At 40.5% G+C, this 12,322-nt stretch overlaps 1 protein-coding gene across 5 annotated transcripts in view; it reads left to right on the forward strand.

The window, feature by feature from the left end:
* THSD7B (thrombospondin type 1 domain containing 7B) overlaps positions 1-12,322 on the forward strand; it is a 1,210,507-nt gene that overhangs the window by 918,005 nt on the left and 280,180 nt on the right. For all 5 annotated transcript variants that reach the window (XM_063933719.1, XM_063933721.1, XM_063933718.1 and 2 more), the window contains one exon: positions 9,646-9,824. In XM_063933719.1, the coding sequence (XP_063789789.1) occupies positions 9,646-9,824 (179 nt within the window). The remainder of the gene's footprint in view (positions 1-9,645; positions 9,825-12,322) is intronic.

Genomic DNA, 12,322 nt, shown 5'->3' on the forward strand with positions numbered 1-12,322 from the left:
TCAATATTCTGCACCCCCCACTATATACTGCCCATATAAACACACTGCACCCCAATACCCTCCATTAGTGCCCCTATATACAGGGACCCCACTCCTCCATATACTACTCCCGCCATATACCGCATACTCTGCACCTCCTCCATACCTTTTTAAGGTGAGAGTGATACTGTATTGGTCAACTAGCGTGTGGTGTATGTACCACTACTATATCATTGTCATATTTTAATATCTCTGTATATCTAAGATTTTAGAGGTTTTTGATAGCTCTGTAACAATCAGTTAAAATTATTTTTACCTAATCAATTCAATCTTTGTGGGGTGATATATTTCTTGGTGAGAGGGTATATTTTCTGGCTCAAATTGTGGAGATCCCAAAAGCTAAAGAATTTATGAAGGCTTCCGAATGAGGAATCTGAATTGGGATACTCGCAATCAGCAAATATTCATGTAGCGCACTCTGGACTTATATATTTACGCCCAAACTCCCAGCAGATCAGGACTACCAGAAACCCAGGAGCTCCTGTGTTCCTGTTATAGTCCGGTCCTGTTGTCCGTGTAACTAGTACAGAACATAATGCAAACATAAACGTTTGACTAGCTGAAAAAATATACAGTACCTCCCATTTGCTTTTTTGCCAATATGTAACAAGTGCTGATGAAGTGATTTTGCAGCAAGTGCTGACTAGGTGAATATCGGCCAGCACAGAAACAACTCATACAGTTGTGAGAATATAGTATCACATATATCAAAGCTTTATAGAATATTAAATAAACCACATATGGAGCTTATTGAATATTATTGAATCACATATTTAAACTTTAAATAAGCTCCATATGTGGTTTATTTAATTTTAATTATAGGATAATCATAGAAATACTGTATTATGAAATAAAAAATAACAGCATAACTAGGAAGCACAATGGTACAATAATAAAATGGCAAAAGATTCTATTTACCCTCCAATCAAAACAGAATCAGATTACATCAATCAACTTTACATACAGTACCAACATTTTTTATAAACTCCCTAGCAGCAGATATCAGCTTGAAACCCCTGTAGTATACAACATAACCTTAATATAAATTTATCCAAAATGAAAATACGGATGAACATTGTGGCATTGTGGCGTCAAAGGAAAGAATGGCCAGTTAATCAATGACCACTCCTTATGTAATTGAGATGTTGACATCTACTTGTAAGGGCCAATCTCCCTTTCACAGGAGCAATCTATAGGTTTCCAACTCCCGTGCCAATATACTCACCTGGCACATCAGAAACACTGTGCCTCTGATTCCAGTAGGGTAAACTCAGGCTACACAGTTCATTAAAGGGATACACACCTAAATAATGCAGCAAGTTGTCCAACTGGACTGCCATTCTTTTCCCCACAATAAATAGATAATACAGGAAAAAGGAGGGAGGGTAGCACACAGTAAAAGAAGCAGAGCCCTGTCTGAACAAACACTAAGAAGGTCCCAAGTCCTCCATGAACAACTAAAGCCTTCCTATTCGTTAACTACCACCCTGCAACTAATGCTCCCAATCTGTTCCAACCTTGGTGTTTAAATTATGTCTTGCATAGCAAATGCTCTCCATAGTCATGATCAAGCCAACAACAGCATCACTTGACATGAATTAATTTTATCTATGTATATAAAAACAAGTGTCCTGACTGAGCAATGCCTATCCCAAACCCTTGGACCTAGAAATATGAAATTCAGGGAATATATACGTTCCATGACGTAAGCACCCACTATGCACAGATTTTTCAAAATACAACCCCCTAAGAGGGAAAAAAGGGGGAAAATATTTCCTCCCCTGTACTATGTCCTGACTTACTGATAAATCAGTGCACACCCCTAACTCCTGGACCTAGAAACATAATATGCAGGGTATATATTCCTTCCAGAATGTAAGCACCCACTAAGTAGGTGTTTTTTTAGAAATAATACTCCAAAAGGGGTAAAAAAAAGGGTCAAATGTTTCCTGTGGTGGCTTGAGAGGTGGGACTGCAGCATAATCCAATATTCAAACAGGGGAGCCACACCAACTGCCACTGATGTTTGGCAGCATTTGGAATGGCAGTTGGTGTGGTTTCCCTATTTGAATACTGAACTGTACTGCAGCCCCACCCACCTCTCATGCCCTCATTGCTAAGAACTTAACACTTTAACTAGATTTTTCTTTTTGGATACCTTACTTGATTTATGTTTGGATCTTTCATTTTTTACCAAATATGGCAATTGTTTTTGAATGTTAAAGTGGAGATGGTGCCTCACGCCATTGTCCCCATCACAGGAGATGGAGCTTGCCTGTTCCGGACCCTCTCCTACAGATGTAGCCATGCTCATCGATGCCTCAAAGCATACGCACAGGCATGCACATCGCGTCAAGCTGCAAGGTACACCATGCTGTGACTAGCTGTAGCCAGCATTCTCTCCATAGAAGTCAGTGGCGTGCGCATTCGTGGGTACACTAGTCACACCATCTATGCCGGATGGAGGAGCGTGACTACATCTGTATCTCATGTATGACACTCAGCTAACGGCTAAGGAGGTGTGTGAGCTAATTGTGAAGCATGTGGTGGACAACTGGGAGCACTTCTCCATCGTGTCCTATGACAGCAGGTAAACCAAATCTTTACTTGTGGTGGATTATGCAAACTGGTGGTGGCTTGCAACTGTTCAAGTTCGTCTTTGAGGTTTACCACAATGGTGAGCTCTATGAGAGTTTCAGTGCTGAACGTTTCCACATGAGGAGACTACACTTTGTGCAGGATATCTCTAAGGGTCACTGAGATGCGTACATACCATATGAACCTCAAGAGGTGTCCACCACACCACCCCTCCCCAGCCTGCCTCCACCTCACACCTCTCACAGGCATCACCTCTTCCTGTCCCCAAGAAGGCTTCTGCCAAATATTGTGCCAGATACATGGATGCTAAAAGGAGGAAGAAACTTAAGAATGCAGCAAAGAAATATGCTGCAGTTTCCAAGTACCAATAACCTAGAGATGCACAAAGCAGCACAGTCTCTATATGAACAAAACAATGCAGGAAGATGAGTAGAAAGGTCAAGGCTCACTCAGGCATACAGTATAAGTTAAGTTAGCATGGGATGAAATGTGAACAGTAAATATCAATGGTCTACCCGGGTAGATTTAATAATATAATAATAAAGTGTGATAACATAATAATAGAATGACAAATCGCTCTATATAAGTGATCGAAGATTCCATGAGGCCCTAGACAACATACTGATTAGATTTCAACACAGTTTAACCCCAAAAAGATACAAATAAATTAGTGTACTCTGGACTACTCAGAGGCATTAGGCGGGAGCTTAAGTTGGTTAAGTTAAGTTGTCTTTGATTATACCACACAGACAACTATGACTTACAAGCAGAGTGATTTCATTCTATCATTGGTCAGTTTTAAAGGTTCCTCATGGAACACACCTTAGAAATATAGAAATATACATACATTTCTAAATAATGTCACTCCACACTGTTACGTAAAGATACTGGCCCAGGTGCCTCCAAAAACAGAAATATGCTACCCACATACACTTGTCTATCTATCCATCTATCTATCTATCTATCTATCTATCTATCTATCTATCTATCTATCTATCTATCTATCTATCTATCTATCCATCTGTCTATGTGTATAAAGACCTAGACACATGTATGTCTAGGTCTAAACTTATTTGCCTAGCCCTATAAATCTCATTTATAAATGTTTAACCATCTGTTTCTACAGATTATTGTTTAGAGCAGAGGTTCCCAAACGTGGTCCTCAAGGCACCCAACAGTCCAGATTTTAAGTATTTCTAGGCTTCAGTACAGGCAATTTAACTAGTGCATCAGTGAATTTGATTATACCATCTGTGCTTAAGCATGGATAGCCTTAAAACCTGTACTGTTAGAGTGCCTTGGGAAACGAGTTTGGGAACCACTGGTTTGAGTATAAAACATATTTGTTATAGATGGTAATTTAGCTTAAATTCAGCTGTAAATATATTATTTTCCTTTAATCTATAACCTGCCCAACAGCATAACAAAGCAGGAATACAAGGGAAAGCTCAGATAAAATGAACAGTATTTTTTAGTGAGGAATCAGGATAGATTAATATACTGTATTCATTGTACGTTAAATACAATTCACACATGAACTGAGAAAGTGTGATAGTAAGTGGTAGATAGAAACATACAAGGGCCTTATTTCACACCTCAGTCACTGACCAGTCGGAGGAGCTCTTTAAATTGGTTTTATGCTGACAGAGCGACAAGCGGTTATTAATATTACAAGACACCCTTAGTTCTGCATTTATGGATGGTTGAGCTGAGTGATTTGGTCTCAAGCTGCAACATAAGCAATATATCCAGAATATATTGTACACATTCAGAATCAAGTCTCCAGACGCTTGCATGGGCTTTTCCTGACAACCATCACAATAAAAACTATACCAGTAATTTAGTCACAAAGCAGTATATCATATCATTTACAGTGATTTGCCACAGGTGCCCAAATTTGGAATTCCCCTAAAAATATGGAGGAACAATATTTAAAAATTAAGCAGCATTGTTTTAATAAAATGAAATAATATCGAACGATATATACTAAGCACTGATTTGAAGGAAGACAGAAGTAATTTCATATGACTACAGTACTAGGATGTGTCAGAATACTGTACATTTAGGAGCAATGGTTAAAAATGTAAGGTATGTCCCCTTTTTATGTTTTGATTTGTGTAGTCCTATAACAGTTAAGGTGTGGAGTTTTGGGGCTGAGTTGCTGGTTTATAATTGTGATTTCTCTATGACTTTCGGCCCCCCACTTGTTTTTTGTCATTGTCAGCTTTATTGTTTTGTGGGAAAAGAACAGTAACAGTGACTGCCTTATTGTAGATATTCATGTGCATCATTGACAGGAGAGTTTAGATACCTTGAGTTGTTGACAATGGGCTGTCAGATGCCCCCCATCTAAGCCTTGAGTTGTTGGTGATGGGCTTGCAGATGACCCCTATCTAAACCTTGAGTTGTTGGCAGCTGGCCCCTGTCTAAGCCTTGAGTTGTTGGAGATGGGCTACGAGTTGACCCCATATATGTCTTTAGTTGTTAGCTATTGGCTAGCAGCTGGCCTCCATCTAAAGCTGGGTACACACTTGTACTAACCCTGTTAGATCCGACTCCTGACCGATGGGTTTGCCCAACATTGGACACGTGTGTACCCTCCACCCGAATGGCCCACACACCCAATCCTGGTTGTCTGTCAAGGCATTTCAGCACCGTACGCCGCTGCTGCAGTACACGATGCCAGTGGCGAGAATTTGGTGTAAGGTGAGACAGCAGAGGGCATGGTTGTGATGATGGGAGGCAATGTGGGTATAGTGGCGAACCAGCAGACTTTACACAGAGTTCGGTAGCGGGCACAGCTTCCCATTTCAAAAATGGTGCCGTAGCACTACGGCAAATTTGCTCCGGACAATTTTATCCAGTGTGAAGCAGCGGGTGTCAGTCCGACGGTGGAGGAGGATTGAGGAAGAGCTCCAGAAGATGCCGGGAAAGTCCTGGATGGACGGTGGCCATGAAAAAGAGCTTAAAGGCTGCTGTCACCCAGGTGAAGGCCTGGATAATAAAATACTAAAACATTCAGTGTCCTGTTTTTATTTTAATATTTCTTTTACAGGGGGCCTAAAGGTACCAGCGATCCTTAACACTCTGCATGCTTGTACTTGTGGTTCCCCAAGTACCAGCATGCAGGGAGGCTTGCTGGGACTTGTAGTCCTCCTGTAAAAGACAATATTGTATTTTTAACAAGTGGATAATCAACTCAGAACCCACAGCCCAGGGGTGCAGGGGATAACTACAGGCTTCAGCGCCGGCCTTGGATGCCCGAAGAAGGGGGGACCCCTTTATTGGGGAGTCCCCACTTCCCCAGGAATCCCTGGCCTGGGTTGACTATTTAGGGGGGCTGGATGCTTCGGCCATGGAACCCTGTCAACTGTGTCCCCTGGCTGTGGCATTACTCCCCTGCTAGTGGAGCCCGGTGCTGGTTATGAAAATACGGGGGACCCGTACTCATTTTGTTCCCCATATTTTTAGAACCAGGGCCAGCTCCAAGAACCCAGTGCTGGTTCATTAAATATGAGGGATCCCTACATGTTTTCTTCCCTGTATTTTTTGGACCAGTGCTGGTTCAAAAAGCCGAGGCTGGTTATGGGGACCCACATATTTTACTTTTTTGTAAAGGAACATTAAAATGCTTTACTTGTCACCTCTTGACCATTATATTTAATTACATTCCTCAATAATACATCCCCCTTCTCCCACAGTCCATTTATTTTTTTCAGCAAAATTTGTCATACATTGGTCTGTTGAAAAATTGGTCAAGTGTGTATCGAGGCTGTAGAATCCGCGATCAGGTCTGCAGAAGCATTGTATAAACAATATGATCTATGATCTGATCTGTCGAGGATTGGACAAGTGTGTACGCAACTTAAAGCTAGGTACACACTGGCAAATTTTTTTGGCCTGCCCTGACAATCGATTTTTCAGGAAATTGTAGGCACCAATATCTAAACTACACATTTTTTTTTCAGTTAACAATTTTCTTCCACGTCACACTGCATTTGCATTTGTCCACTCACAAGGAGGATGATGTAGTGAGAGGAAAACATAGGAAATACTGTATGGGCAAATTATTGAGAACGCACACACACTGCTCAATATCTGGAGATTGTGGCGGATATTTTTGGTCAGGGACGATAGATCGGAAAATTGATCGTTCGAGTGTGTGTGCAAGATTTTCACGAATTATCGGCGTAACACCGACACGGTCATTCATACACAGTATACAATAAATCAGGCCGATGTCCCAATTATTGGCAAATCGCCCCAATAATTGTATAGTGTGTAGCTTTAGACTTGAGTTGTTGGAAATGGGCTGGCAGCTAGCCCCCATCTAAAGTTGGGCATACACTATACAATTATCTGTCAGATAATCTGCCAGATCTGGCTGGTTGGAATAAAAATCTGGAACTGTATGAGAGCAAATGACAATCGACCATTTGCTCCCAAACACTAGAAAATTGACAAAACCTGTCATTCAGACAAATTGGTTAAATCACAGATTTAACCAAATTGAAAAGATCACTTTTTTTCTCAGTTTTCTAGTGTTTTGGCGCAAATGGTCGATTGTCATTTGCTGTCATCCATTACCAGATTTTCATTCCAACCAGCCAGATCTGGCAGATAATCGGACAATTAATTGTATAGTGTATGCCCAGTTTAAGCCTTGAGTTGTAGGTGATGGGCTGGCAGTTGTCCCTAATATGTCTTGAATTGTTGGTGATAGGCTGGCAGATGGCCCTGGTATAAACCGTGAGTTATTGGCCATGGGCTGGCAGTTGGCCCACATCTAAACTTTGAGTTGTTAGTGATGGGCTGGCAGTTGGGCCACATCTAAAGCTTGGCATACAGTCATACACTATACAATTATATGGCAGATCATCTGCCAGCTCTGGCTGGTTGAAATGAAAATCTGTTAGTGGATGAGAGTAAATAACAATCAACCATTTGCTCCCAAACACTGGAAAACAGACAAAACCTGTTATTCATACAAATTGGTTAATTCAATGATTTAACACTGATTACCTGATCCCATTCCCAGTTACAAGACTTTATCTGGGCTGTACCCCATCTGTGGAATGCTCTCTCTCACACAACTTTCCTCTAACCTCCAAATCTTTAAGCATTTTCAGACAAGCTTATTTAATCCCAGAACCACCAACTTAATTTCCATAAACTGTTGTAAATAATTGTCACTTCTACACTGTAAAGTAAAATGTACATACTGAAACAACGCTCTGACCCTAGGACAAAATTACTGCCAACATTGTTGTATGACTGGACCACATGACCCGTTAAGCACTATCTACCCACTATCTAGTCAGTCTGAATTATGTATGACTGACCTCATGTACTATATCAAATTCCTATTTTTTTGTAGATTGTAAACTTAAGAGCAGGGCTCCTTACCCCTAATGTCTGTCTGTCAATTTCCAGTTTTATTACCTTTTTCCCAATTGTAAAGCACAGCAGGATATGCTGGTGCTATATACAGTAATTAAAATGCCAATAAATACATAATAAAAATGGCTTTATACTTAATCCTTCATCCTCTCTTTCACCAATTGCTGTAGATTGCCTTGTTAGGAAACAGAGTGAATGACAGTGGGGCAATCTGGGCACAGTATGGATTTGTGGATTCATACAAAGGGACGGGGTTAGTGATGTCACATTTAAGTATAATGGAAAGAAAGCTCTGATAATGCAAAACATTATCACTAATAATTTATAAATCATATACAGTAAGACAGTGCAAATATATAAACATTGTGACTAAACTTGTATTACACCTCATTAAAAGCAATTAACATTGCAAAGACTTGACATACTATTGACTAAGAAATCTCATTTATTTTGATAAAATAATACTATATTCTTATGACTTCTTTGCAATTGAAGTCTGGAACCTAGGAAAAGTGTCATCCCAGTTCGTCTCAGTTTAGTGCAATGATTCACCTACTGTAGTTAAAGGAAATCCTCATGAGGGGAAATCAGTAGATTCTAGTTTCTTTTCTAAAACATATGGGGAGTTTACCATAAACAACAGCCATCAGACCTCCTAACTGGAACTTGGGAATATGAATTCCCATTACAATAATAAAAATGTTCATTACAATTAATTTTATGTTTAAATGCTGTCCAATTAAAGCTGCATCTGCATATAAATCTGATGTAGGAAGGCGATGAATTTGTCAAAGTACTGTGGCCTAGCCTAGTCTAATATCCAATTGTGGTTTATGTTGTAAAACACGGTAGTCCTACTGTCAGCAGTCAGGTTCTGCATGACGGAGTTCTTTCACCTACATAAGGGCAACTTTCATGAGAGTGCTAAGTAGAGTTGTCCCATCTTCAGTTGACATATGGAAGGCCGGGCAAAAACTCCCAGAGTGATGGCCCTTCCCCCTCCCCCCCGCCTTTGCAAATCAAATGCACAAAGCAATGCATGCCATACACGTGCCCAGCAATTACAATCCGCCAGTTGACAGACTCAGATGTCGGGGAGTATGCAGAATCAATCATGCTAAAAATCCCCCACTTGCCAATTCCAATCATTTTTGTTACGGGATCAGCGAATCAAGGATTTCCAACATGTTGGATTGTACTGAAGCCCCTGACTCAGGCGTCAGGACGATGGGCAATGGATGTAATTAATAACAGATGTAGTTAAACTTGTCTGTAGCTTTAAAACTTCTTAAATGACTGCTGTAATGGCTATCCGTTTAAAATATATTTATTTGTGTGGGAGTGCCTATTGTGGGAGTGCTTATTGTATGCTTTTGTTTTCCTAAAGTCTGTATGTCACAAGTTTGATGTTGTTTATGCTGGAACCAGTCTATTGCCAACTTTGCTTCTGATACTTAGTTCATTTCCTTTATTTGCTGCCCTTAAAAAGTAAAAATTAAATGTATACGGATTACCTTATAGTTGTGGTACGCATGTCTTATATTGTTTATAGAAGTAAGAGGTTCTGATTATTTTGTCAACACAATGTATTCTTCATGCATTCCGCAGGTTACATTGAGGAAAAGTGTGAAATTCCATGCCCATTTGATTGTAGACTGAGTGACTGGTCTAGCTGGACTCCATGTAGCTCCTCTTGTGGACCTGGAGTGAAAATGCGGTATAAATTTCTGAAAGAAAAGCCTTACAATGGAGGACGGCCTTGTCCGAAGCTTGACCTTAAAAATCAGGTCAGTTCAGACTCCGTGAAATAATAAAAATATACAGTAGTAGCAAATAGCAATTAGGGGTTGTACAGGGGTGGTCTTCAGTATGCCGGCGGTCGGGCTCCCGGCGACCAGCATACCGGCGCCGGGAGCCCGACAGCCGGCACACCGACACTTATTCTCCCTCGTGGGGGTCCACGACCCCCCTGGAGGGAGAATAAAATAGTGTTGCGCGCGTAGCGCGCCACCGTACCCGTAGCGTGGCGAGCGCAGCGAGCCCGCAAGGGGCTCATTTGCGCTCGCCACACTGTCGGTAAGCCGGCGGCCGGCCTCCCGGAGCCGGTATGCCGGTCGCCGGGAGGCCGGACGCCGGCAGATCGTAGTGAACCCCTTATACAGTACATATATTAAAACAAAGACATGGTGGGCACTCTAGTATCAGAACAAATAAGGAAGGGTGCCAGAATCCGTCAATACAAACACAACAAAGAAGAATGACGCACCATGAAATAGGTTGCATAAATTGTGGGTTTACTAGCAATGCATAAGCTATGTGGCTGACCTGTTAGGTCCTGTGTAAGCCTGGCACAGCTGGAAAGAGGATCTAATAAGTCAGAAATATTGCTTATGTTTTGCTAATAAACCGACAGTTTATGCAACCAATTTGGAATATAAGGAAGATAGCAGTCTGATTCTACAGCACCTAGCCAAATTGCTAGTAAAGTTCTGAAGTTAAAATATATTTAACTGAGGTTTATAGTGAAAATCTCTCTTCACTGACAATTATGTATTCCATTTGACAATAATATGACATTAGTGACTTGCTGCTCACAAAGTATTAAGGTTCTTGCAAGAGTGACATCACTGAGCATCAAATGTGTTATGACATCCTTATATTTGGCCTTATCTATCTATCTATCTATCTATCTATCTATCTATCTATCTATCTATCTATCTACTGTAAAGCACTGCGGAATATGTGTGTACTAAGTAAATAACCAGTAATAATAATAATCTACACAACACACACCCATTATCTTTTTGAGATTATAAAAGTGTGATCATTAAATATTACATTAATAGCTTTGCACACTGTGACAATACACATTATGCATGTACTCAGAGGAATGTTTAGACCTAGCAGCGTAATGATTGCATTTTCACCGGATGTGGTAAACATCAAATAACACTAATTGCTCCATCACAAATGAGGTTAACAGTCCAGGGCACACATAAATATATATTGTGTATGCCGAGTAGCAAAAATACAAGTTTACTGATACAGAAATCTATACGCAGTGGAAAGCCCTTGATCATGAGGTTTAAAACTGCGGATAGATTATATGGATGATTTAGCATGAAAAGCGATATATCAGCATTTTTTTCTGTGAAATTGTATTTGTGCGGTTGATTTATCTAATAAAAATGCCAAGTTGAATCCATCAAATATTAAGAATTTGTGAAATAAGTGAATTATTTACATTTATTACTGTTATGTTGGACTTGGGTCATCAGTTGTCACATTTCATTAAACTGATGTACTGTATGATGGGGATAAAGAGGAGCTACAAGTAGAGACCAGTGGCGGGGTTAGTAAGGCAGATACATAGATATTTAAGAGGACACCAGACAACAGTGGAACACAGTACTGACAGTGGGCCTGATTCAGAAATAGTTGCACATGCTGTCGCAGTTGCAAATAGTGTGTGTGTGTGTGTGTGTGTGTGTGTGTGTGTGTGTGTGTGTGTGTGTGTGTAAAAATATGCAAATGCGGCAGCCACGGGAATCTGTATAAAGATGCCCATAATTGCCATCTCTGTGGTCGTGCAGCATGGCTCACTGGAAGTAGTTCACTAAGTGAATGGTGCCTTTATAGGTGAGCCAGTTTTGTACAGCATCTTATATCCTGATGAAAATGCCTGTGATCAAATGGCATTGACATGGTGACAACAAAATTCTGTCTATGTGAGAGATTCTATATATCATATAAGAGCACAGTTATATAAAAGAAAACACATCCCCTTGATGAAGTCCTTTGCCATAGGACGAAACGCGTTGGTACAGGAACTTGCTGCTCACCTTGTATTTCCCTAGTAGACAGATAAGCTGTTTTTAAGTTTATATCTTGTACGTTTGTTACCTGCATTTGCTCCAAGACTGTTTATTAAATGTGTTTATTTTTAAAAGAAAGAGACAGGAACTTGCTGCTCACCCTGAACTTCCCATAGTGGACAGATAAGCTGTTTTTATGTTTTTATCCTGTACGTTTGCTACCTGCATTTGCTTCAGGACTGTATATTAAATGTGTTTTCTTTTATATAACTGTGCACTTATATGATTCTTGGGACCAGCAGGGTTCCTAACTAGGAGCGTTTGGTTAATACAGTACACACTATGGCCCTCATTCCGAGTTGTTCGCTCGCAAGCTGCTTTTAGCAGCTTTACACACGCTAAGCCGCCGTCTACTGGGAGTGAATCTTAGCTTCTTAAAATTGCGAACGAAAGATTCGCAATATAGCGAA

Source organism: Pseudophryne corroboree, chromosome 7 (genome assembly GCF_028390025.1).
Source record: "Pseudophryne corroboree isolate aPseCor3 chromosome 7, aPseCor3.hap2, whole genome shotgun sequence".
Classification (NCBI taxonomy): domain Eukaryota; kingdom Metazoa; phylum Chordata; class Amphibia; order Anura; family Myobatrachidae; genus Pseudophryne; species Pseudophryne corroboree.